Source organism: Malaclemys terrapin, chromosome 13, assembly GCF_027887155.1.
Source record: "Malaclemys terrapin pileata isolate rMalTer1 chromosome 13, rMalTer1.hap1, whole genome shotgun sequence".
NCBI classification, from domain to species: Eukaryota; Metazoa; Chordata; order Testudines; family Emydidae; genus Malaclemys; species Malaclemys terrapin.
In genome coordinates, this window is record NC_071517.1 from 1011000 (window position 1) to 1037189 (window position 26190).

The following is a 26190-nucleotide window of genomic DNA, read 5'->3' on the forward strand; positions in this document are numbered from 1 at the left end:
CTCCTCCTCCTCCTCCTCCTCCTCCTCCTCGCAGCCCTGACCGGGATTCAGCCCCCTCCCCAGGGCTTTGCGCAAACCTTTCTGCTCTTTTCTGCTTGTTTTGAGAACAGATTAGTCACGATTCCCAGCCGGGCCCTTCCAGCAAACACAGCCCCAACGCTATGGAAACACGAGTGCAGCAAAGTGACTCAGCAGTGCTAGCACTCCTGCTCCCCGGGCAAGCTCCAGGCCAGCCTCGGGGGGCCTCGGTGGGGTGCGGCAGCTGGGCAGGCCAGGCAGGAGAAACCCAGGGGGAAGCAGGGAGTGTCACACCAGGGCTGAGGCTTTCACAGAAGCAGAAATTCCAAGTGGAAGGAAGGGGAAATGCCCGTCTCTGGTGGGCGCTGGGCAGCCATGGCCTGGCTTTGCTGGGGGTTGTGACGGGTGCTCACCGGGACCCCTTGCCACTCTGGACCCCCAGCAGCCATAACCACAGGATGTCCTTCTCCAGCTGCAGCTAGGGAGAGTCCAGAGTCCTCCCTGCCAGGGCAGGACTCGACCATGGTGACGCCTGACAACGTGGTGCCTCCGTCCAGGGCCCCCCACCGCCACAAGGCCATGCCTGGCCCTTGGCAACCCGCTGGCTTTGCTCCCTTCCCCGCACTGACTTCATCCCCAACCCATCACTCCTCCCAGGGCCTCCCGGGGCGGGGGAGGGTGAGTCCTGTGCAAGGCTGTGCAGTGCGGAGGGCAGATGCTGCTGGCTTAGCTGCAATGGGAGCTGTGTTTCTATTCAGGAGCCGGCGGCAGCAGAGCACCCATCACTGGAACTCTTCGGATGCTCCACTGAGCGCTGTGGGGCTGCTCGGAGTTTCCCTCTGGGACCTGGTGGGTGGCAGTGCCAGTGTCGGGTGACTGAGCTCCGTGGGCAGGGCCAGGGGTGGGAGGGCCCTCGCCTGCAGGGGATCCGGGTGAGGGGTTCCTGCTGTGCCTGCTCCACTGGATGCTGTGGGTGGCAGGTGGCCAGGACAGCCTGGCCACATGGTCACTCTTCGTCGCCGTTCGGGCTGTCCCAGAGCGATGAGAGGTGGGTCTGGGTGGGGAGTGGCTGGAGTCCATGGCTCACCTGGCCCTTACGCTCTCCCAGTGAGGGGGGCTGTACCCTGACTCCCGGGGACAAGCACTCCCCAGGCTGGCTATGAGGAGCTGTGGCTTGGCCGGCTGCACACGGGGCAGGCTGTGCTGCCAAGCCCCTGTGCCAGGCGGTGCCTCGGTCTCTGGACGCCAATCGGTGCCTGCTGCCAAGGATGGATAATTGAATTGCTGGAGTTACTGTAAAGAGCCACTCGGCTCTCATTCCCAATCATCAAACTGATAACGAGGGCTCCCGATTCCGTCAAGGGAAACGCTCCCCCAGCTGTAACCTTTGCCTGTCGGACGGAGCAGGGATCAGCGCCTGTCCCTGGGGTTTGGCACGGTGCCCCCCTGGTGCGGTAGGGACAGGGACCCTACTCCCCGCGGCTGGGTGGCAGTGAGGACGCAGGGCTGGTGTGTTGGAGAGCATGTGTGCGTGCAGGGTTATGACAGCAGGGAGTGTGTGTGTCTAGAGTGATGAGAACTGGGTGAAGCCAATCTGCAGCGTGTTGTGTAAGTGCTTCCCCACCCCAGCTCCACACCCGCTGCTGCCTAGCGCCAAGTTACCTGCAGGATGGGTCACAGGCAGCCTGGCTCTTGCTCAACCGGCAAGTGACTCCCACAGTTCTAGCTGGATGCAGGCCAATGCATAGCGTGCGGCCCCGAGGGCCATGGGCGACGGGAGGGGAATGTGTGGGAGCAAAAGGTGCGCGACTCCCTTGAACGGGACCTGCTGCACGAAGGGAAGGGCACGTTCCAGGGCCAGGCCAGGGGCTCCTCTCTCCTGCTCTCAATGCCCTTCCTCCGGTCATTGCTTGGTCCGGGCTCTGGACTCCCACTCTGGCTGACTCTGTCAGCAGGGGGTCAGTGACACCTCCAGGGGGTCAGTGCAGTGAGACGCCAGGGCTCAGACCCAGCCAGCAGCCAGTTGAATCAATGGTGCTACTAATGCCCCAGTCATGGCCTGATCCAGGGGCCACGTGGTGCCCAGTGGGGAGGGGTCTCTGGGGCCAGGCGGAGCCCAGTGGGAAGGGGGCTCTGGGGTCAGGTGGAGCCCAGTGGGGAGGGGGCTCTGGGGTCAGGTGGAGCCCAGTGGGGAGGGGGCTCTGGGGTCAGGAGGGGAGGGGGCTCTGGGGTCAGGCGGAAAGGACTTGTTTGGGTCCTTTCCACATCCACTCCCTCAGGAGCACTTGGAGGCCCTGTATTGTGCTGACCCTCTGGTCAGGGAAGGCTGCATGTGGCTTCCCAGGGCCCCTTCCTCCTGTGCACCCCCAGCCTTGCGGGGTTTGTGGAGTGGGGTGCTCTGGGGCTGCCGTACCCGGCTCTGTCACCTTGCATCATCTGTCCAGCTGCCACCAGGCTGGGCTACTAGTGCCTGCAGAAGTTGTGCAGGGCCCAGGGTCTGTTTTAGCCCTTTCCCCTGTGTTTATCAAAGCTCCCAGACCGCAGCATGCCTGGCACTCAGGCTGGCTGGGTGGGGAGTGCAGGGGTGGCTTGAGTTCTGATGTGTCTTGTTTATTCCACATAACCAAGCTGCCCTTGAGAGACAGCCTGGGAAGCGAGAGCAGGTGGAAAGCACCTGGGGATATTCCGGCAAGAGTTCCACCCAGGGCCACCTGCGCAGGGGAGGAGCCATGTCTTGGGCCAAGGGGGCTCAGTTTCAGGGAGGAGCGGGCACTGCTTCCCCTCCCCTGCTGTTTCTTAGACATAAGGCAGTTGGCTGAGATCCCAGCCCTGCTCCTGTCCCTGAGCAGCGTGAGTCTGGCTGCAGCCTGTGACCTGGTCATGACAGAGGACCCTGCCCTGATGGAGGAACCTTTAGCCCCAGGTCTCCTTTGCTGTGCATCTCGTGTTGTCATTTCCAGCAGTGCCAAGTGAGTGTCCCATGCAGTAGCTAGGCCTGCTCCGAGTGGTGGCATCGCACGATCCCTTTGTGCTGATGGAGACAGCGACACCAGGGGCAGGGCAATGGATAGCCAGGCCCTTAGTGTTAGCCAGTGACACACCTGCCTGCACCTCACTCAGAGCCAGGTCAGATACACTTGCAATTTGGGGGGGCAGGGGCAGGGGTGCTGGGGCATTTTGTTTCATAGATTCCAAGGCCAGAAGGGACCCAGTCTGCCCTGCTGTATAGCACGGGCCAGAGAACGTCCCTAAAACAATTCTTAGAGCGGAACTTGTAGAAAACATCCCATCCTGATTTATAAATAGTCAGTGATGGAGAATAACTGGACCTCCAGTAAATTGTCCCAGTGGTTATGCTCACTGATAAAAATTTACACCATATTTCCAGTCTGAATGTGTCTGGCTTCCGCCGCCAGACACTGGGTCATGTTAGACCTTCCTCTGCTTGGCTGAAGAACCCGTTATAAAATATTTGCCCCCCATGTAGGTACTCACAGACTGGGATCAAGTCACCCTGAACCGTCCCTGTGTGAAGCGAAATAGACTGATTTCACCAGGTTCTCTTCGATCAGTCTCGGGGCTCTTCTTTGAGCCCTCTCCAAGGTATCAACACCCTTCTTGGCCAATGGGCACCGGAAATGGTTTCAGTTCCCCAGAGGCTCCATCATTGTGTGGGCCAGCCTGAAGTGCAGGCCCCAGCCCCTCTGCATCAACAAACCTAGCGCCTTGGTCTAGGGGCTGGGCCTGCCTGTTTGTGGGGCCGGGGGGGAAGCTCCTGCTCTAACGGACCTTGGCGCTCTCTCCTCCATGCCCAGCATCCCCAGAGAGACAGCAGTAGCATTCAGCCCAACCCTTTTCACACTGGGGGCCTGCCCAGCTGACAGTGAGAGAGGAAATGGGTGGCAAGGGGCAGGGGGGCCGGGATGACATGGAGGGGGCAGGGATGGTGCAGAGGGGATGGAGGGGATAGGATGGTGTGGAGGGGACTCAGAGGGGACAGGACAGGGACCGAGGGGACGTGACAGGGATGGTGTGGAGGGGATGGGGCAGGGACCGAGGGGACGTGGCAGGGATGGTGTGGAGGGGACGGGGCAGGGACCGAGAGGACAGGGCAGGGATGGTGTGGAGGGGACGGGGCAGGGACCGAGAGGACAGGGCAGGGATGGTGTGGAGGGGACGGGGCAGGGACCGAGAGGACAGGGCAGGGATGGTGTGGAGGGGACAGGGCAGGGACCGAGGGGACATGGCAGGGATGGTGTGGAGTGGACGGGGCAGGGACCGAGGGGACGGGGCAGGGATGGTGTGGAGGGGACGGGGCAGGGACCGAGATGACGGGGCAGGGATGGTGTGGAGGGGACGGGGCAGGGATGGTGTGGAGGGGACGGGCAGGGATGGTGTGGAGGGGACGGGGCAGGGATGGTGTGGAGGGGATGGGATAGAGACCGAGGGGACGGGGCAGGGATGGTGTGGAGGGGACGGGGCAGGGATGGTGTGGAGGGGACGGGGCAGGGACCGAGGGGACGGGGCAGGGATGGTGTGGAGGGGACGGGATTGCTCCGTGGGGATGGGAGCTGAATTCCTTGAAGAGTCTCCAGATCAGCGAGGCTGTCCATTGAATACGGTGGCAGAGTTTGCGTTTGCACTGTGGCATTGGCCTGGCTGATCATTTGACCAGCTTGTGCCAGGCTAGTGCCAGCTGTATCCCCTTGGGTCAGCCGTGCCCAAGATGGGAGGAATGACCATGGGGGTCGGTTTGAAGAACTCCCCAGCCCCGAGCTGTTCTGTGAGCCGAGCCAGTTGCTGCTCTTGTTGTTTCTTATTCTTCTCCCTTGGCTGTGTCCCCGGATCGGGGGTGTGGGGTGTGTGTGGGGGGGTCTGCAGTGACAGCCTGTGGCTCCTGTTGCCATGACAACGCGGCTTTGTTTGAACCGATCCTCTGAAATGTCAAGACTTTTTTTGGGTTCCAGCTGCTGCTGCAGGGAGGAAAACTTCCTCTGTTTCCATAGAAACCGAATGGGATTGCTTTTCTCCTCCTAAACATCTGTCTCCGTACAGGGCTGAAAGCTGGGCCGGCAGCAGGGGGCGAAGCCTGGGGCTGGGGCGATGGGGCCCAGTACCCTGCCGTGCCAGTGCAGCGGAGCCAGACCCAGGCGGCACCCCCGGGCGCTGCTCCAGTGGCTGGAGATTGGCACCGTGAGGCCTGTAGTGAGGGTAGCCGGCCCCCTTGTGCACAGATCAGGTGCAGCCCTTGGGTTCTGGCTGGAGACGGCTCTTACCTACTGCTGCTGGGGAGGTTGCTGCCATGTTTCCGGGGGCTGCTGTCACCGCTCTGGGGGCAGGGAAACATGGCCGGTGCCTCAGGAATCCAGCCCGGGCCACAACATTTTGGCACCTGAGGTGGGGAGCTCAAACGACGCCCCCATGCGCCCTGGCTTGGGCCAAAACTTTGAAAGTTCTCAATTCTGCCTTCTCCCTGTTCTACTCCTCTCATGGCACTGCTCTGCTACCTACCCCAATAAAGGAGAACTAACAACTTAAAATGCCTTGTTCAAAAATTGTAGGTAACTCTTAACTTTCAAACGACTGAACAGCAAATGTAACTTTTCTTGTCTGCATAGTAAACACTGGCATTTTTATCTGTTTGAATAATCAAAGTGGTGCTTTCCGTGCCTTCTTGGTTGCAAAGATTTGAACTGCTTCCTGAAGGTCCACAGTCTGGGTCAGCTCATGCTCTATTGAAATGGTTGCAAAGCCGACCAGCCTCTCCTGTGTCATTGTGGAGCGTAGATGTGTTTTTATTAACTTCAGCTTGGAGAAGCTGCGTTCTCCACTGGCAACTGTTACAGGAAGTGTTAGAAGTATGTGCAGAGCAACAAAAGCATTTGGAAAGAGGGTGGACATCTTATTTGTGCACATATATTCCGGAACAGCGTTTGGAGTTGATCCTGCTGAAATGTATCTTGAAAGGGCTTTCAGTTCATCACCTAAATCACTCGCATCAATATCGCGCATGTCATCATGTGTCAACACTGTCTCTAGTGCCCTGCATTGCTGGTGTAGGTCTTCTTCAGGTATAGTGAGGAATTTTGGAATATCATACAACATCCCAAATATACTGCTGTGTTCCTTGAGCTGCATGAAACGTTCAACTGACTGTACTGCACAATCTAGCACCTGGTTAAAGAATTCAACTTTGAATTGTTGTTTGGGGTCTCTTAAGGGATTATCCCGTGCCTCGTAATCAAAATGTCGTCTTCTTCAGTGACTCTTGTGTTCTTGAATGGGTGGGGAAATAATGTCAGTATGAAGTTCCTCTGCCAACTTCTGTGCACTCTTCAGAACGTTTTGAAATCCCTCACCTGATTGGTAAGACTGTAGGTATGACTTTGCTTTGTCCAGTTTCATTGCTCCAGATATATCAAGGTCAACACCTTGGAGTCTCTTGCTTACAACATTTATTTCAAACAGTATGTCATGCCACAACACTACGCCATACAGGAATTTGAAGTTATGTATGTTTCTGGTGATTCCATTTCCCTCTGCCACTGTTCTCCCATGAACAGTTCCTGTCATAGCATTCTCCTCCATAATGGCAACTATGGCATCATCCATCTTCCCAATTTGGTGTTTAATAGGCTTTATCGCCTCCACTCGACTTTCCCATCGTGTGGCACTCAGTGGTTTCAGTGTCAGATGTTCCCAGATGTTGCTTCAAAATTTACCATCGATGAGTTGATGCAGAGAAAAATACATAGATGCTTTGAATTACATTAAAAAATTCAGCAGCCTCACTAGAAGCTAATGCTGCATCACTGACCACCAAGTTCAACGAATGAGAACTGCACGGGACAAAAAACCCCCGAGGGTTTAACTCTCTGGTCCGGGTCTGCACTCTTCTGTTCTTTCTTCTCATGTTGGCACCATTATCGTAGCCCTGACCTCTCATGTCAGCTATCGCAACTCCCGTATCTTCCAGCTTTTTAAGAAGCACATTTGTCATACCAGCTCCTGTAGTATCATCAATGTCAATAAATTCTAGAAAATGCTCTCTGACAGTCACCATTGCAGGGACGTTTTCGCTAGGTCCTGTTGTTATTACAAAACGCACCATTAAAGTCATTTGTGCCGTATGGCTGATGTCAGATGTGCAGTCCAGAATAACAGAGTAATATCTTGCTGACCAGGGCCGGCTCCAGGCACCAGCGCAGGAAGCAGGTGCTTGGGGCAGCCAATGGAAAGGGGCGACACGTCTGGGTCTTCGGCGGCAATTCGGCGGCGGGTCCCTCAGTCCTTCTTGGAGGGAAGGACCGGATGACGAATTGCCGCTGAAGAATGAAACAGCGCGGTAGAGCTGCCACCGAAGTGCTGCCAATCGCGGCTTTATCTTTTTTTTTTTACCCTTTGCTGCTTGGGGCAGCAAAGAAGCCGGAGCCGGCCCTGATGCTGACTTCAGATCTGCCACAGTCTTCTGTTAGACTTTTGTTGGCAGTAACTGTCTGATCTCAGTTTCAATTGTTTTTCCAAGGTAGTGTTGTGTGTACATTTCTTGGGTGGTGACTCTTCTTAGATGTTCCTGGAATACAGCATCAAATTCAGCCATCAGTTTGGCCGGCCCGGCATGGCACTCGGGGGAGGGTGGGGGTTTGGCTGGCCTGGCGCGGTGCTCGGGGGTTTGGGCGGCCCGGCCCGGCGCTTGGGGGGCTTTGGCCGGCCCAGCCCGGCGCTCCGGGGGGCGGGGGTTTGGGCGGCGCGGTGCAGCGTGGCGCGGCGCTCTGGGGAGCAGGGGTTTTGGCAGCCCGGCGCGGCGCTCGGTGCGGGGGGGTTTGAGCGGCCCGGCGCTCCAGGGGTTTGGGCAGGCGCTCGGGGCGGGGGTTTGAGTGGCCCGGCGCAGCGCTGGAGGGTGTGTGTTATGGCAGGGAGGCACTCTTCTTTTTTGCCTGGGGCGGCAAAAAAGTTAGAGCCGTCCCTGCTCCTGCCCAGCGCAATGCGTGGCCGTAGCAGGGGTGTGTGTGGCAAAGTGCCGGGGACGCTGCAGCAGGAAGTGGGTGGCTGGGCAGGGGGCTGGCCTCACTGGTGCCAGGCATGACTTCTGCTCACACATGCACCTGGAGGTGAGCCTGGCACTCCCTGCTGTGCACCGTGCAGGTACCACAAGTCCTAGGTCCCTGTGTCTTTGCCTGTGCTGAAGAGCTGTAGTGAGAGGGCCTGGCTGGTAGGTTGGAATCAGCTGCCCAGTCAGGCATGGGGCCACCTCTGCTGCCCTCTGTGTGGAGCAGATTCAAGGGCCTGTGGGGCTCGGGACACCTGCAAAGGGCTGATGCTCTCGGCACTTGCTAGGGAACAGTGTGTCCTGCCCCCCGGGTGCTCCCCCATGCCTCCCTCTCTTCTGCCGGGGGAGTACACTGGGGGGCTCAGGTTCGACTCAGACCGCTCTGCTATTCTGCTCATGGAGCTGAGCTGTTCCTTAAGGACACAGTTATCTTCCTATCCTGCCCCAGACTCCAGACTCAGCTTGGAGGCAGCGCCTGGCCCCAGGAGTTAGTCCTGACTGACCCAGCACCAGCCCGGGCTGGAGTCACTCTGTGCTGGAGGGGCCGACTCTGCTGGCATGTACCCTGAGGCCTGGGACCCCAATGCTTTCCCCAGGAGCAGGGTACTTGCCATCACTCCTGGCCGGGGCTGCGGGAAGCTGGCTGAGAGCCAAGCTGGCCCGAGAAGGAGGATTGTTGGCGTGAGGCCGGGCATTGCTGGAACTTTGATAACACGGGGGGGTGGAAATTTTGTTCAGCGAATGGGACAGGAGGGAAGTCCTAGTCCCTGACCCAAGCCCTCCAGTCGGAGCAGGGAGGATCTGCTCTCTTCCTCAGTGTGGCTTGGAACGGCTCCCTGTGGGTCCTGTTGAGTCAGGGAGCATCTGAATTTTCCAGTGGCATCTGTCTTCATGTTTCCACTGGATCCCACATGTCCCTCAGAACAGCTGGCACGGCTGCCCTGACACGCAGCAGCCAGAGGCCCGAGACATGCACATTGCTCCCCCAGAGACAGAGGCCCCTGCAGCTGGAGCTCAGGGGATGGTTCAGTTTGTTCTGGGCTGGCCTGGTTGCCCTGATCTAACCCTGTGTTGCTGGGAGACAGGGCTGACGGGGGCTGGGAGGGAGCCTGAGTTTGGCTCTGAATCCAGGAAGCCTCCCCTGAATGCCCCTGTAAACCCCCCCCCCCCCCCCCCCCCGGGAGCTCGGCAGTGTCGTGTGGCACCTGCATGAGCCGGGTCCTGTGACACCCCTGGCTTGGGGCCGAGTGCCCCAGGGCTTGTGGCAGTGACGCTGGTGACAGAGCCCTGGCCCTTCCAGAGGACTGTCAAGGGAGTCCTGCTTGCTATTTTAAACTGACAGATGTTGCTTCCTGTTCCTCCTGGAGCTAGGGCACAAGACAGGACAGGGAAATTCCAGCTAACAAGATTCACCTGGTCATGGAGCAGGGCCCAGGGGGCTGCAGCAGGGGCGGGCATAAGCCCCCAGGTCCTCCAGCAATCCTGCCCAGGGCTGCTTGTCAAATGGGAAGCCCCGTCACGTCAGCATGGGATTGGCATGACTCTATGCAAGCACCCTGGGTGGGGTTAGACGGGGCCTGGACCTCCCCCAGCTGTCACATTGCCCAGCAGTTAGTTCCCTTTATATCTTCCTGCATGCATGATGCAAACGAGGAGGGGTTTTCTCCAGCACTCAGACGTTGAGAGGCAGGCCACACAATCATTAGACTGTTTTAAAAATCAGGAAAAGTGTGGGGGGGGTTTCCTTGTGCTATGGTGTGCGAGCTGTGAGGGAGCGCTCACATCAGAGGTGTTGGGGGCTTGGGGCACTCAAGTTGGGGTCCTCATGTCAGGGGCACTGGCACACTGGCATTGGGGGGGCATATCCAGGGTGCTCGCTTTGGGGGTCTCAGGGTACACTGGCATCGAGGCACTTGAATAGCGGGTGGGCGTGTCGGGGCATCACGGGGCGCTTGCCTCGGGGCACTTACATCCTCTTGTCAAGTTTTTCTTTGCTAGCACAAGTAGTGGAAACGGGCGCTTGTCAGGAGCTGCGAGTCTCCTGCACGCTGTGGGTTTCGGCACTGGGGCTTTAAGACATCACAGAAACCCACGAGATGTGTGACGTCGTGAGTTGGCCATGGGGTGTTGTCAGGAGCTGGCGTGCCATACCCGTGAGCAGGTCACAGGCTGCACTCGGCGGGTTTAAACAGGGGCTGTCCACATGCCCCCCAGAGTGGCGCACCCAAGCTAGCCCCAGTTCTGGCAGGGCCACCCGGGAAGCCCCTGTGGAGAGAGGTTTCTTCTCCATCAGCTGGGCAATTTGTGCCTGTGTCTGAGGGACTGACGCCTCGGTTAGTAGGACCCAGACGCCCGAGGGGGAAGTGGGGCTTTGTTCCTAGCAGCTCCCTTCCCAAGTCCTCTTCCACTTCGGAGGAGCCCCCCCACAGGGACCCCGGGGCCGAGGGGCTCGCCCAGGCTGAGACAGAGGCCATGAGGGGACATAGAGGGGTGAGGAGCTAGAGCATCCCACAAGGCCCAGGTGGGCAGTGAGCATGAGGGCCTTCCCGCGCCCCTGCGGCAGCCCAGCTAGCGGGCACTAAGGCAGGGCAGGAGACACACTCCCCCCATCCCTGTGGATTCTCCTGTCCCTGGCAGTGCAGACACGGGCAGTGGGGGAACCTCCCTGTGGAGCTGGCTGCCCCCTAGGCCGTCCCCCTGCTCCCTGGGATGCCCTAGCGCTGCTGGCACAGGGGGAAGGGCAGAGGCCACCCCACTGCTTTCCCAGATGTTAGTCGCTAGGTTGTATTGTCTCCGGGGCTCAGGATTAATGGTTAATGCCCGTCAGACTGGGCGGGCAGGGACTGAGACGGACACAGCTGGGCTCCAAGCAAGCCCAGGGGTGCCAATTGTGGTTGGACGTATTCCTGGAGGTTTTATCACATGATTTAACACGTCTTTAATTAAAGATTGAGCTTTAAGTCCTGGAGACTCCATGACAAGCCTGGAGGGTTGGCAAACCTAAGCAATCCTGTCTGGCCCTGTAAACGGACCAGGCCTCCCACAAGCGTGCAACTGCCCCTCAGCTTCCACCTGAATACAGGAGCTTGCTGTAAACGTCTGGAGCTCCTGTGTGTGTGTGTTGGTTTGTGTGTGTATGTGCGTGCGCATGGGGTGCTGCGTGCGCATGAGCGGTTTGTGTGTGTGTGGTTTGTGTGCAGGGGGTGGTTTGTGTGTGTGAACGTGGGGTGCTTTGTGCGCGTGCGCATGAGCGGTTTGTGTGCGTGTGGTTTGTGTGCGGGGGGCGGTTTGTGTGTGTGAACGTGGGGTGGTTTGTGTGCGTGTGTGCGTGTAATTCCTGCCCAGTGATTCAGGCTTTGGGGGATTTTTCAGGGCTGCTTCTAAAATCTCTGGCCTTTGGCTGCCCTCCTGTTGCAGCCGTCAGACCCAGAGACCGTGGCGGAGCGGCGAGGTGGGCTGCAGATCCCATCAGCTCTGCGGCTGGGCACAGATTGCTCCCCTGTGCGTGTGGAAACAGGCTTTGTGGACGCAGTTTCAGGTGCCAGGTTTGAATAATGCTGCCCTGACTTGCACGAGAACCAGCCGAACTGACAGCGTGGAGATAGACAGCCGGGGGGATCCAGCCACACAGTTGTTCGGTGGTAGACGGTGTCTGCTCAAGGCCAGTAGCTTGTATGGAGCAGTCCCAGGTCCTTTGGAGCCCCATTCTCGTTGCCACTGCCTGGGTTTGCACCCCAGCACCTGAGCCCCTATCCCTGCTGCACACAGGCTGTGCCCCCCTGGGGAGGCTGTGCCCAACGCTTGGCCCCATTGCACCCCAGCTCAGCACATTACCCACCTGGGCCGTTGGGTCTCTTCTGGACTGGGATGGCCAATGCACTTGCTAGTTACAATGGCTGCTCGGCAAAGAGTGAGCGCCACAGGGAGCCCCAGGATGGGCCCTGCTGCGATGTCAGTTACGCTGAGTGCGTGCTCCTCTCCACTGGGACCAGCAGGCGAAGCTCCGCCTGGCTCAGCGGTTAGAGTGTCTGGAAAGCCCAGGGAGATGCTGGAGGGGAAAGCAGTGACATCATGTGTCTCAGACTGGGCAGAGAAGACTCAGCTAGGAACTGCACTGATGGAACAACTGAGGAATTTGCAGCTGGCTGGTTCCTTTTAGGAGTTTACGTAGCGCTCGCTGGAGACAGAGCAACAGCAATGAGTTACTATGGAAACATAAACAGGACTTTTTATTAGCAGCTTCTCTGTCCCAAAATATACATCAGCCCTGGCGTGGAGCGTCCCCTCCCCCTGCCTGTGCTCACACTTCTGCTAAAAGTGCTCAGTTCCCTGAAAGGCTGGGCAGGAGGCGGGGTGGGGACAGGGGAGGGGGAAAATCAGGTTCCAGCAACATGTGTCCAACATGCCGCAATAAAGAGCAATTCCCACTCCTATGGAGTCCCTAGCCCAGCTCCTGACCTCGAGAGTGGCCCTCTGCCAGAGATGCCAGGCCAGAGTCAATGGCTCAGCCTCGTCTTACTGGTCTGATGGTGTTTATTCCCGCAGCACCCAGAGGCCCTGTCTGAGACCAGGGTCCCTTGTGCTGGGCACTGCCCATAGAGGGAGACGGTCCCTACAAAGAGCCAGGCGGCAGAGCCGGGGCACAGCTGGGGAGTGCCATAGTGTGGTGGTGGGTTCCTCCATCGCTGTGGTATATCCATCCCCTCGAGAGGGAATCGCTAAGGTTAGCTAAGGCTCCTTCCATCAGGCTAGCCACAGCTACCCCAGCTTAGAGCGCCCGACCTACGCTGCCCAGGGCGTGACGTTTTTCACAGGCCTGAGCGACGGAACTGGGTCAACCGAGGTTTTGGTGCAGGCAGGCCTGGGTGACTGGCCCACAGGGCACATGTGGCAGAGCAGGGACGTGGACCCAGCCCCGCGCCAGAGCCACAGGAACATCGTCATGGGGCTGTGAGGATTCTTCCCGAGCCAGCAGGAAGGGCTGTCCCGGAGCTACACCCCGCCCGAGCCCCTTCCTGAGAACAGCAGCCCTTGGGGGCGATTCAGGGCGCTTCCTAATGTGCTTGTCCCTCTTAGGGGATGAACTCACCTGCCTCTGAGCTTCCTGCGTGCCTCTGTTTGCAGTTTGCGTTCGGGGACACTCAGCTCTGGGCTCCAGGCCCACCTGGCAGTTACCAGCCCTTCCCCTTCCCCAAAGCCAGGCAGAGACTGAAATCAATCCTAGAGCATTGCCAGAGGCCCCTGCCCCCCTGCCCGGAGCTGGTAGGGACCCCAGCCTGGAGGCAGCAGATGTTGGAACGTACAGGATCTGCTCAGGCCTGGCTCTCAGCTCTGCCATCCCCAGCCCTGCCCAGCAGCCCCTCTGGTGTCAGGAGCATGTTTGTGAGTGGGAGCTGGCACAGGAGAGGGAGCAGATCTCTCAGGCCAGTGTTCCCAGATCTCCCTGGGATCCCGGCCCTGGCCAAGAGCAATCCCCCTGTGAGGAGCAGGTGGTAACTGCCCCGCAGCAGCACAGCCCCTACCTGTGCCCTACTGGGAAGTTCTGCAGGGGATGCAAGTGTGTCCTGGAGCTGGCAAGGACAGAAGGGACAGCAGATGGGGATGTGAGCCCTGGAGCTGGGCATGCAGTCACCAGTCACTCACAACAGGAGCCCCCCTGCGGATGCCTGGGCCTACTCCTCTCTCACCTTGCACAGCCGTGTCCTGCTGACCTCAGTGGGGTTCCTCTGAGCTCCGCTGGGTGGGGGAAGGAGCCAGGTCTCTGTGGGTACCTCATGGGCCTGGAGCACGCAGGATAGAGACAGGTGATAACCCAGCCCCTGCACAGGAACAGGCCTTTGCCCGGGGTATTTCCAGTGCCGGGCACTAAATGTGACATTCTTCCCACCTCCGTGATAGCCTCGGGGGCCGCTCAGCGCGACCCTGCGCCTAGGAACTGTTGCGCAGTTTTGGGGCAAGTTCCTTTGTTTTGGGTCCTTCACCTTGTTCTGGAGGCCAGCCTCCCTGCTGTGTCCTGCAGCCAGCTGCTTGACCCGCCCAGGCCTGTGACTGTGCCAAGCAGGAGCAGGGGACCGTCTGGCTGGATCTCACCTGCAGGCCTGCACTCCACTTACAGCAGCATCAGCAGCCGAACCCAGCCCAGGGTGTCCAGACAACGTAGGTCTGGATCTTCAACCAGAATTTCCCTCTTAGCTGAGCCCCATTCCCCATGCTGAGCCCCAGGGGCTCTGCCAAACAGCCCCTCCGCTGCTCGCAGACAGGGCTCCCCAAGCCAGGCGGGTTTAGCTTTCCAGCGATACTGCCTAGGTGGCTGCACGGCACCTTGGTCTGAGCCGCAGCCCTGCGGCCTTCACGACTGATGGCTGCTGGTTTGTTGTACCAACTGTGCTGGGTTGAAAGCTGCAGTCCTGCTGGTGGGGCCCAGGTCCTGGTCATTTCCTGCAGCCCTTTGACCTGGGTTTCCAGCTCCTGGCTGACAGCTCGTTTTCTCTCTTTTGGTTACAGTAACAGGACTCAGACCAGCGCCACGGGAAACTGGCTGGATTCAGCATGCCAGCTTCAGAGCTGCTCAGAGCCCCTGGGCTCTGCCAGGCTCATGCTGTGACCCACAGACAGTGTCCGCAACAGGTCAGTGTCAGGGGAGTAAGGAGCCAGCGCAGAGGAGGGAAGGGGAGTCTCCTTTCTGAACTCTCCTGGGGGCAGAAGGGGGTCTCTGCCCATCACCAGCTGGGGCAGCCAACCGCCTGCCTCCCATCCCAGCATCACTTCATTCTCACAGGCAGACAGAACACAAAGGTTCTGACACCAGGCCTCAGAGCTGTGGACGTTTGGGTTTTTTTTTCCCAGATGTCCCTGCAAAGGAGCCGCACTCCCTATTTTGGGAGCTCCACATTGGCTATTTCTGAGCTCTCCCTCCCAACAGCCTTCCCATGTAGGGGGACCAGACAGCAAGTGTGAAAAATCGGGACGGGCGTGGGGGGTATTAGGCACCTATATAAGACAAAGCCCCAAAAAATCGGGACTGTCCCTTTAAAATCGGAACATCTGGTCACCCTATTCCCATGCCAGGTGTTTAGTGATCTATTTCCTGCTTTCAGAGGCTGGAGCCTGGCAGGCATGGGTCAGTCTCTCTTGCCCGCCAGTTCTAGGCGTGCTGGCTGCTATGATCCAGTTGTGCCGGTCAGCACAGTGTGGGGAAGACAATGACATTGGGAGGCAGGCGGAGGTTACAGTTACAGAGTGTTTCATGAGTTCCCACTCATAGGCCAGTTTCCCATAGTGCAGAACAGATGGCTGCGGGTTCCCAGGGACTGGTCAGTCCATGGGGCCTGGCGCTCCTCTTTTCTTCTAGCTGATGAATCACATTACAGGAAGCTAACAATCCCTCTCCCACTTTCCTGATGTCATCTTTTCCCGTGAGCAGTTGTGGAGTTGCCAAGGGACATTGTGTGACTTAGGGAGCTGTATGCATGCTGGTCTCCCTGTGAAGATGAACCCTGGGAGGTTGGAGGGATTGTGTGTCAATGTTTGTTCCTAACAAGAACATTCCCTGTCCTTACTGTAGAGCTCTAAGGCAGTGGTCACCAAACTTTTTTGATCGCGCACCCAACCAGTAAAATCTTTTTGAGCATGCATCCCCTGCTCCCGGCCGAACTGTCGAAGGGAAAAAAAAGCGGCGCTGCTCCGGCGGCACTCCTCCTGCCGCGCACCCCGACAGATCCTCTTACGCACCCCACTTTGGAGACCACTGCTCTAGGGAATCCCTGGGCAGAACACAGCCCCACTTCCCGAGGGCCTGGAAATCAGCACGCTCCCTTTGCAGACTGGTTGGATCAAAGATAGGGAGCATGAGTGGCTGTTCTGACTACGGCTCTGTCTAGACTAGGCCGAGTGCCTCGTACTCAGCAGTCTGGTCCCCCGCAAGCCGAGTTAGCGTCCTGTCCAGCCAGATGGGCAGTGCTGAATGTCTCTGGTTGTGTTCCAGAGCAAATGGGGCATCGTGCGGTGACATGCCACAGCGAGGAGAGCCCAGGGGCACGTCCCAATTCCTCAGCCAGGAGCACTGGAGTTAATGGGATCATTCCATGTGCACAAGGGATGCAGAATCCCCCCCCAGACAAACATCGCCTAGCTGTGAATGGGCCCTAGGTCAGGCAGGGGTGCCCCAGGAACACGCCTCGACTGCTCTCTACATCTTTGGGTCTAGTCTTCCCAGCGGGGTGTCTCTGCTCTGGCAGGGCCTTTGCCATGTGCATCTGACAGCATCTGTCCCTCAGGGCTCAGTGAGTGGAGCAGCCAAGTGCTCACAAGCTGTGGTTCTCCGCTGCTTTGCTAGCGTGCAGCCCAGGGGCTCCGGGGAAGCCCAGGAGCGACAGAGCTAGGAGCTTGCGGACCAGGAAGAGGACTGAGGCGGGATACACACAGCACCTAGGTTAATCTAGCGCTCCCTTGGATTGTGAGGGGAGTTGGGGCTGTGCTCACCGGTGGTCGCACACTGAGCCAATGGGAATGGTACTGCGGAGTCAGTGGGTATTATTTCTTGAGATCTTCTAAAGGCCTTTGACTGTGTCCCTCACCTCAGGTCATTAAGGAGAGACAATGACCTCAGGGCCAGGGCTAAAGCACTGAGTTGAGCTTCGGGTTAATTGAGGGGAAGCAAAGAGCTGGACAAATGGCCGGTTTTTCTGGTGGAAGGAGATATTTTGTTGGTAACTGTTGAAGAGCTGCTGCTTTCCACCCCAGAGGTGGCTGCATTTAGTGGCCAGAGAATTCTCATACTGTATGGCCAAGATTTTCACACCTGACCAGGGATTCTGGGTGCTGGCTTCAGCTAGCTGATTTTTCAGAAAGAGCTGAGCATTCACTTTCTCAACCTCCCCACCCCACCCCATCACCAGTCACTGAACATCTTGGCCCACGTTGGTTCCGTCTCTCTCCTGGGCACTCGGAGATGCAGGTGTCGGTGAGCCCCATAGACGAGAGGCGCTGAAGAAGCCCAAAGGGTATTAATTAAAGGGCTTTGCCCCCCTGCCCCACACTTCGGGCCCTGTGCCGAGAGCCGCAAGATCTGGATGAAACTCATTCCTGGCACAACTCCCCTGAAGCCCATGTGCCCACCAGGGACGAATGTGGCCCAGTGTCACCTGGAGGAGAGACTAGGCCAAGCCCCCAAGCACAGCTGGGCAGCTGCCAATCAGCGCTCCGCCCACTCACACAGGACACGCCTTGGCCCAGCTGTCAGTGAGGTGCGGGTGGGGGAGTCCGGCCTTTACCTTCATTTCCCTCCAGGAGAAACTTGCCTCAGGACCTTGGGGCTCTGACGTCCAGAGAGGCTACGGATATGGTGCGGCTTGGGTCGCCCTTGAGTGCAGTTAAGCAGCGCATGAGTTTGTTGCGATTTGCTGGAATCCTGTAGTGGGAGCCGCACTCCCCGCTCGTTATGCTCTGAGCTTTCCAGAGCTCCCAGCCCTTGGCCAGGTGCGAGGAGGCTAGTTCCTTCCCCTCAGGGCGGTTGGGTACCCGGGTGCTTTCGGTGAACTGCGTGGGAAAGAGCTGGCCATTTCTCAGGGTATCACAGGAACCAATGCTGCCCAGGACACGGGGAGCAGGCTCTGCAGGCCCCGGCCGGGGAGAAGTTATTGGCCGCTGAGGTAAGAAATGTTCCTCTCCTGGGAGAGTAGGTGATCCTGGAGCACTGACCCATCTCTGCTGTGGCAGCCGAGGTGCCAGACTTGGCAGATGGGTGGGGTTTTCCAGCCAGACAATACCTAGGTTTCTAATTGTGTCACTTAGGGCCTTTGTTCCCCTCTGTGCGATGGGGCTTACGTCAAAATGGTGCAGAGCGGGAGTTCGGCTGTGAGGGTACTGGGGGGTAGGCCCGGTCCCCAGACTCCCTGCAGCCTGGGAGCCCAGTGCTAGTTTAACTGTGGCTCTGCCAGGGCCTGGCTGGGTGTCACGTGATTCACTTCACCTCCTTCACCCTCACCAGGAGGGGTGGGAGGTGAACTGGTTAGTGCTAGTGAAGCACCAGGTAAGTGCGGAGTTCTAATCCCAGCTCCCATCCTCCACTGCTCTCCTGCCCCTTCCCGATGTGGTGCTCCTGCGTGGCGCCTGCCGGCCAGTCTGAGAGCCAGCTGGGCTAATGGTCAGGCAGTGGTGACACCATCTTTCTGGCCAGTTTATTCTAGAGGGGCCCTGGCTGAGATATATGCAGCTGGCCTCAACCCAGCCCGAGAGTCTCTTCCACTCCCCTTCGGGTTCTGCCATATGGGGATATGGGCTGATGAGGTAAATGGACACAAGCCCTCCCCCTCCATTGGGACTGACTTAGGGCCCTGGTGGGGTGATACAGTACCTGGACCACTCACTGGTCCACCCATGTTCTACTCCCCCCCCGGTCGCTTCCCAGTGGGCTGTGGCTTCTCCGTCGGGGCGTGGTCACAGCCGCAGCCGCAGGAGGATCTGTTCAGTCCGTCAGTGGGCTAACGTCCCATGCTTTGGGCGGGGGGAGGGCGGGCAGCCTGGTTCATGGCCGCGCCAGCGTAGCCTTAGCCCTGCTCTACGCCGTATAACAGGGTGTGGATTTCCCCTCCCTGAGTGATGCAGCTACACTGACCTAACCCCGCTGTAGGCAGGGCTAGGTTAATGGGAGGGCATCTCCCATTGACACAGTTATGCCTCTCGGGGAGGTGGAGGACCTGTCCTCGACGTAGGAGCTGTAGCTGCAGTGAGAACGCTGCAGCCCCTCCTCTCTCAGCTCCAGGCATCAGCCTCACTTCCTGGTGCAGATCCCCCAAATCCCCCTGCCCCGGCTACCAGGGTCCTTTTAAACGATCCCGCTGCCTGCAGCTGCAGAGGGAAGCCGAGAGCCATTGAACCGAACTGTGAACCCTGTATAGGATGGAACCACTTCAAGCTGGGGGTGCGGCAGCTCCCCTAGCTCCAGCACCTATGGGGTGGGGCCTCCCTAGCCCAGTGCTGCTCTGTGCCTAGCCCTGCTTTAGTGCGGGGTCTTCGAGCTCATCACAATGATCTGGTCCACCTAATCCCCATGTGTGGTGGAGCAGGTCTTCCTGGTCCAGGAAATTACTGTGCTGGTGAGCTCAGCCCTTCTCCCAGGCACAGAAGTGGGGCAGCGGGGAACTGACCGTCCATGACGCACAGAAATAGCTCCTTACGTAATGCAGGGTCAAGTCCATTTGGCGTTTCTGGGGGAGGCGAGAGGCTTGTGAAATCTCTGTCAGGGGTTTGCCCACTGGTCGTCCGTGTCACTGCTGCTGTGGGGCTGGGGAGGTTCCAAGAAGCGGGTAGCTTCACAAGGCTTCCCGCACTCTCCGAGTCACCAGCTGATTGCAGCACGGCACCGGCTCCTGAGGCAAAAGGGAAGAGGCCCCTGAGCAGAGGGAGAGGAAGCATCAGGGGTTCTTGTGGGAGGCCAAGAAATCCCAGGTGGTTACAGCAGGAAGATGAGGGGCTGGGGGCCAAGGAGGCTCAGGGGCCATGTAGACAGGACCTGGTATTGAAACAAACCTTGGCCTTCCTCTAGCACGAACAGGCCAGGGGAGCCACCCTCCCCCTGCACTGTGAGGCCCCAGGGTGCTCTCGCTTCTCAGGGGCTCTACTGGGGACATGCCTGGGAGCCCCATCACTGGTCATTGGGGAGTTGGCACTACCCCCAGCTGCTAACCTGGTGCTCTCTGCCCAATGCAGCCCAAGAGAGGGGGAGTTGAGTGGCACCCAGGTGCAGCTGATATGGGTAATGGCAGGCCCCCAAGGAGCTCTGCCGGGCTGGCTGAGGGCATGGCAGTGATGACCCTGACTGCAGGCCGCTGCCGGTCACTTGTAGCTTATTCTCTGGGAGCTGCAGCTCAACGTGGGCAAACTGAGGGCTCTGCGCATGTCCCGCTGCCTCCGAGGGAGCCCGCTGGCCTGTGGGGAGCACGGCTGAGGCCCCAGGAGCTGAGACACCCTTCCTGGTCACACTTCTCCCTGGGCAGCACAACTCCCCTATTCCACGGCCACTGAGGCGTTGGGAGTCTCCCCAGAATTAGCCGAGTGCTGCCAGCTCTGGCCCAGTCTGGCCTCCCACCATCTCCCCCCAGGGAGCCTTTGGAACAGCCCTTCCCATGCAAATCATTGGCCCCTCTCCCCACAGGCTACCCGTAAGCACCCCTGCTCTGGCCTCCCCGGCTACCCCCCCACCCTCCCCCAGGCAGCAGGGAAGGGGAGGGAGGAGCACGGCCTAATTTCCTGGCACTGGGCTGAGAATAAACAGTGATATTCCAGCCCTGTTGCCTGGGAGACCCAGCTCCGGGGAGGGGCGTGGGTGTGGTGTTTGGGATCAGATGGTGCTGACGTCGGGGATGTGCCTCAGCAAGGCCTGGCAGAGTGCCACCCACTCTGCGCTGCCTGGACATTCTTCGCATAACTCCCTCGGTTCCTGGCCAGGCTGGGAAGTCACTCTTCCTGGCAGGGCTGGAACAATGGGCTGGAGAGAATGGTACCAAAATAGAGAGGCAGCGAGCCAGCCTTGCGTGTGGCTGGGGGTGCGGCTGGGACCCGGGCACCTTTCATGGCCCCTGCATTTGGCTTGGTTCCAAAAAATAAAGAGTTTCTCCCAAAGTGCTGCTGAGTGGGTGGTGGGGGGGTCCCTCGCCCCAGTGCCAACTGTGTGAATTCCCTGGCAGCCCTGCCCACGCCACTACACCTCTCTTGCCATAGCCCTCTGGCACGGGGACCCTGCAAACCTGCAGCCCTCCCGCAGCACTGACCTAGTGGGGTATTAACTAGAATTGGTTTAATGCTGCACTGGATAGAAAGTGTCAGGGATGGTGGTGGGGCTGAGGGCCTGGCTGGTCCCACAGTGGGGAGGAGTAGGAGCCCCCCTGTTTTTCTGTCAGGAGGCAGAGCTGTAGGAAGCAGCCTTGTGCACACAGCACAGGGACTGAAGCACAAGGTTTGCCAGAAGCTGGGAATGGGCGACAGGGGATGGATCACTTGATGATTCCCTGTTCTGTTCATTCCCTCTGGGGCACCTGGCATTGGCCACTGTGGGGAGACAGGACACTGGGCTAGATGGACCTTTGGTCTGACCCAGTCCGGCCGTTCTTATGCCCTTGTGGGAGTTGTTCAGACAGGCAAACCTGGGCAGCCCCACGACCGTCTCCCCTGAGCACAGCTCGCGCAGCACAGGCTGCTGCTGTGTTCTTGGGGTGGGGTGGGGGGGGGGGGGAGAGAAATGATCAGAGGGTTAATTCCTCTGCATGTGATCCATCCTCTGGCCTCTCTTTACTTGAACTGGCAGGTTTATTTCTGGGCCTGGAGCTCATGCCCATGAAATGGTGCCTCAGAATAGGTCTCAGGAGGCAGTTAATACTTGTCTGGAAAGTGACTTCCCTAGGAGATGGTTTAATTACCTCTAGTGTTGGCAATAGAAGTCGCTTGTCCCTTCAGCGCCAGCAAGATTCGGGTAGCTGCGACCACAGCAGCCTGTTTGCAAACCAGCATCTAAGCTGCTCCGAGGTACTTTACAATACCTCGCAGTACTACTGCAGGCTGGCCTGTCCAATGCCACCGCTCTCAAGAATCGCTCTCGCCTGACATAAGCTATGAATAATTGTTAGATCCTGGCATTAAAAATGGTCTGAAACCAGATACTTGTGACCCCATTATCATTAAAGCGATGGCAGTGGCTGCATGTGGAAGGCTGTGTCTACCGTGTGTGTTTCACTAAGGTCTGGCAGGCAGAGGTGGGGGGCGCGAGACAAAACCAGGAGGTGGGGTTTTCATTAAAAAATAGTGCTCTTTATTATAAATTACAGAAATGCTTCCTTTCTGAATATAAATATAAATATGTGCAAAGTTTCTTCTGAGTTTGGTTTATGTTGAGTTTTCAAGCATGTTCAGCTCAGCCCTCAAGGCTGGAGGTGAAGGCAGAATCTTTATAAAAGATGTGATTCAGGCAGGGCTGTAAATGGTGCTTTCTCTAAAAACCAGAAAAACCCAACTGCCCTTCCCCACCTCGACAGGGACAGCGGGTACCAAGGGACCGGTTCCAGGGTGCTCCGTTGTTGCTACATTCCTGTAGGGATCAGTGCCACGGTTGCCACCATGGAGCAGTGCAGCTGGGGACCAGGCAAACCCGCAGCCCCAGATCCAGCCAGAGACTGTAGAGAATCCCAACTTCTGGAGCCCTCTGTGAAGCGGAGAGTCCAGGGGCTGGGGCAGGCTCTGGGAGAAGCCCGGATGGGGCAGCACTTCGGAATAACGGTCTAACAACTCATCCCGTTGGTGCTCGTCCTGCTCACATGAAACTCCTTGGTGCCGATGTGCCATCGGGACGGGCTCCTTTCCCGACTGGGATTCACGATTCATAGCCTGGACCATCATTGTAAGTGTTGCCTGTAATGTGCAGTAACCCAACCCATGGGACGAGGATGGAGTTTAAGGCTTAGTCCCCTGGATAATGGTAGTGAGGGAAAAAGGCAGCATCCTCCAAGTCTGGGGCTTGGTGTGAAAGGAGCTTCCACCCACAAGGAGGCGGTGAGAGGTAAAAAAAACACTTTCCCCTTAAAACTGAGGAAGAGTTCTCAGGCACTAGCTGGATTCCAGTGCTTTCCTTCTACGGTCTTCAGACTGGCTTTGTTACCAGACCAGCTCCAGTTTGGTCCTGGTGGCCAGAAAATGGGGGAAGAGGATCCGAGCCACAGCTGAGCGACAGCAGTTTGCAAGATACACACCTTGCACGTGTTGTTTGCAAACGGTTCAGCACGGCTCCTTCCCAGCAGCTGCCCTCATATCTGGTGGGACCGCCCCAGAAACAGACACAGTTCTCACTGGGCTGCAGAAGGGGAGGCAGGCTGTGTACAGGAGCTTCAGTATGTTAATCCTTAGTCAAGTAACGTCAGCCTCTTGCCATTACCGAGAGGGGCTCCAAACCCCAACACGCATACACAACTGCAGACGTCTCTGTGCTGGGCAGGGCCCATTGGTCACCCCTAAGTTCACGGTCATCCCCCCACTCCCTTTCCAAAGGGGAAGGGGGTCTGTTTTTGTCCTGCAAGTTCATGCTCCAGTAGATCATTGTGCCCCCTACCCTTTTGTGCTTGTGCCATATGCTGCTCCCTCCTCCGCACTCCTTAGAGGGGGGCATCATACTGGTCCAGGAACTCCTTGATGGGGCCTGGCAGTTGAGTCATCTTCTCGTAGGAGTCCAAGTGTCCATTGACCGTCTTGCGGCAGAGGTGCTGCAGGCTGGACACGTTGGAGGAGAGCGGGCGGCTGAGCACCAGCGGGATTTTCTCGCCCCCAGAGTAGATGTAGTAGGCACGTTTCGGGTGTGGGGTCCCCCCGGGCTGCTCGGGGAGGGAACACGGGGAAGGAGGCATGTAGTGATGCACCAGCTTGAGGACGCAGTCGAAGCGGGGCACGGGCTGGCTGCTGCGGGGGTCGCTCTGCAGAGAGAAGCTGCCGCCCTCGCACTGGATGCGCAGGTTCTTGGTGCCCGACTCAGTCTTGACACTGAGGGTGAAGAAGTGCCGCTGGTCGGAGCTGTCTCTGATGAGGAAGGTGCCAGCCGGCTCGGCGCTCAGCAGCAGGTTGGCTTCGCCGCCTGTTACTGCACTCCAGTAGAAGCCACTCTCCTGCAGCTTGCGCACAGCGTTCACCACCAGCTGGTACTCGCTCTTGGAGCTGAAGGTCTTGAGGCGCAGGCTGGTGTCCAGCGGGCGGCTCATCCCAGCAGCGGGGAACTTGCTGTGCGTGACCATGGCGCAGGGAGCCAGCTTTGCGAGCTCTGCTGTGCTGCTGCCTTGTGCAGCGGCTGCTAAACCATCACCTGGACGGAGGCAAGGACAGAGTCAGAAAAACAGCGCTCCAGTACCAGCTCCCCCTGCCCCCCCGAGGTGCCCCCCCTGGTACCAGCTCCCCCTGCCCCCCCGAGGTGCCCCCCCTGGTACCAGCTCCCCCTGCCCCCCCGAGGTGCCCCCCCTGGTACCAGCTCCCCCTGCCCCAAAGGGTGCTTCCCCCCGCCCCTGGTACTAGCTCCCCCAGTACCAGCCGCCTGTGCCCCTGGGGTGCTCCCCCTGGTACCAGCTCCCCCTGCCCCCTCCCCCGGTACCAGCTCCCCCTGCCCCCTCCCCCGGTACCAGCTCCCCCTGCCCGCGGGTGCCCCCGGGCGCTCTCTAGGCTGCACCTCGCAGCGTGCCGGGTTGTACCCAGCTGTCATGCCCGGGGCGGGCCGGCTCCCAGCGGCGCTCGGTGCCCGGCGGGCCGGGCCGGGGACAGTTACCTGGGGCAGGGCGGCGGCGGCGCGGATCTCGCCTGCGGGCAGGGCAGGGGCTGCGGCGGGGTCTCAGCGGTGCGCGCCCGGCTCGGCGCCTTCCAAAGCTGCCGGGGCCGCTCGGGGCCGCCTCTTATATCGCCGCGGCCCGGCCCGGCCCCGCCCCGCGCTTCCTGGAACTCGGCTTCTTCTTGTAACGCCGCGGCCCCGCCCGCCGGGCGGCCCGGGCAGCGCGCCAGGCAGCGCCGGCCCATTCCGGGCAGCGCGGGGCTCCCCCCGCGCCTCGGCGCGCGCTTTCCTTCTAAGAAGCGGTGAGTCTCCGGCCGGGCCCCCCCGAGCCGCGCCGCGCCGAGCACCTGGGCCGGGCGAGCCGGGCTGTCCGGAGCGCCCAGCGGCTCCCGGGGCGCTGAGCTCGCTGGAAAACCTGCCCGTGAGCCCCCCAGGCTGGAGCTTCCTTCCCTGGGGCAGAGACCTCGGGAGCTGCGGCTGCCTCTGGGGAGCTTCTCTGTTCAAAGGCAGTTCGCTGGTGGGGTGCGGAGTGGCTCTTCCAGCTGCAGGGCACTGCCCAGGACAGGTGATGGAAACTTACAGCAGCCTAGGCAGTGCCCTGCCTGCCCTGGCCGCAGTGGGGCAGCTGCTGCCCGGGACAGACGGCAGGAGGGTGTCAAGGGCCCGGGGCGCAGAGGAGATGGAGGAGGGAGGGCAGTCAGAACAGTGGGGAGGAAGCAGGAGAGGCGAGCGGGGGCAGAAGCCCAAGGGCTGGCGGGTGTGAGCTCTTTGCGGTGTAGATGGGAGAGGAAGGATTGGCCTGGGATCCAGACACAGAGAGGCTGGGTTCTGGTCCCAGCTCTGCCTCCCATGCCCTTTGTGGCTTGCCCCTGTCTTCCTTCCTCCAACTGTGAGCTGGGCTAAGGCTTCCCAGGGGCTGGAGGCTAATTCACCAGTGTTTGCAAAGTGCTTTGAGTGCCTTGTGTCGAAAGAGGCACTGGAGGCAGGCAAAGGTACCTGATGTGTCTGGGGCTCCAAAGTTTAGAGGTGAGCTCCCAAAAGGTGAATTGTTTGTCCACTAGCCTCTAGCGCAGCAAACCAATTGCAGTTTATACCCCCCCCCCCAAACTACAGCATATGGGGAGATGTAGTGGAAGAGCCAAAGTACAAACAAAAATGGCCTTGGAGAACCCTCCTGCCTCTTCCCCTGATAGACGGCTCCTTATGTTGCTGCCACTCAAAGGACATTGAGGGTTCCCGGTATTCCCCGCTAGCATGCAGAATGTGCTGCAGAAGCAGGCATGAGATCAAAAATTCCAGGGAGTTCATCTGGGAGCCTTTCTCTGAGAAGAACTGCCATCCCCTCAGCCCTGCTGGTGGGAGGGGAAGGGAGTTACTAATCTGTTATGGAAAGGTTTGTGGATCAAATGTCTTGATGGCTCTGAAGTTTAATTCAAGTACAACATTCCAGGCCACCGTTGACCTCATTTGCACTTCCCAGAAGAGCTGCAGGGAAGGAAAAAAAAACCCCTGATTTAACATTTGGGAACAATAAGGGTGAAACTCTCCCCTAACATGATTAAACGCACCCGGGGCTCTGAGAAAGGGGTCAGGTTACTGGATTATTCAACAACTGGATGTGCAGCAGCACTTAAAGTGCCTCAGTCAGTGGGGAGAGGAATGACGGAGCAAAGGTTAGCTTTATATTCCTAACAAAAATAAAGGCTTGATTCTGGGCTCAGCTGCTATATAGAGCTGGCTTGACTGGCCCCTGGGGATCCTCCTCAGTGCAGTCTTGGCATAGGCAGTAGTGTGCCAGCCCTCAGCATAGGGGTGTGTGCATAGGAGGGGACGT

The 26190-nt window shown here is 58.8% G+C and overlaps 1 protein-coding gene across 1 annotated transcript; it reads right to left on the reverse strand.

Moving 5' to 3' along the window:
- Window positions 1-21855: 21855 nt before the first annotated feature.
- On the reverse strand, window positions 21856-24454 carry SOCS3 (suppressor of cytokine signaling 3). The gene is made up of 2 exons (XM_054047369.1): window positions 24357-24454; window positions 21856-23903 (listed from the first exon to the last, which is right to left on the reverse strand). The coding sequence occupies exon 2, from the start codon at window positions 23833-23835 to the stop codon at window positions 23206-23208; it is 630 nt and encodes a 209-aa protein (XP_053903344.1). The 5' UTR covers window positions 23836-23903; window positions 24357-24454; the 3' UTR covers window positions 21856-23205.
- Window positions 24455-26190: the final 1736 nt, after the last annotated feature.

What these genes read in the sequence shown, in the direction of transcription:
- SOCS3 (XM_054047369.1), bottom strand. Translation starts at nt 23,835, where the DNA reads ATGGTCACGCACAGCAAGTTCCCCGCTGCTGGGATGAGCCGCCCGCTG.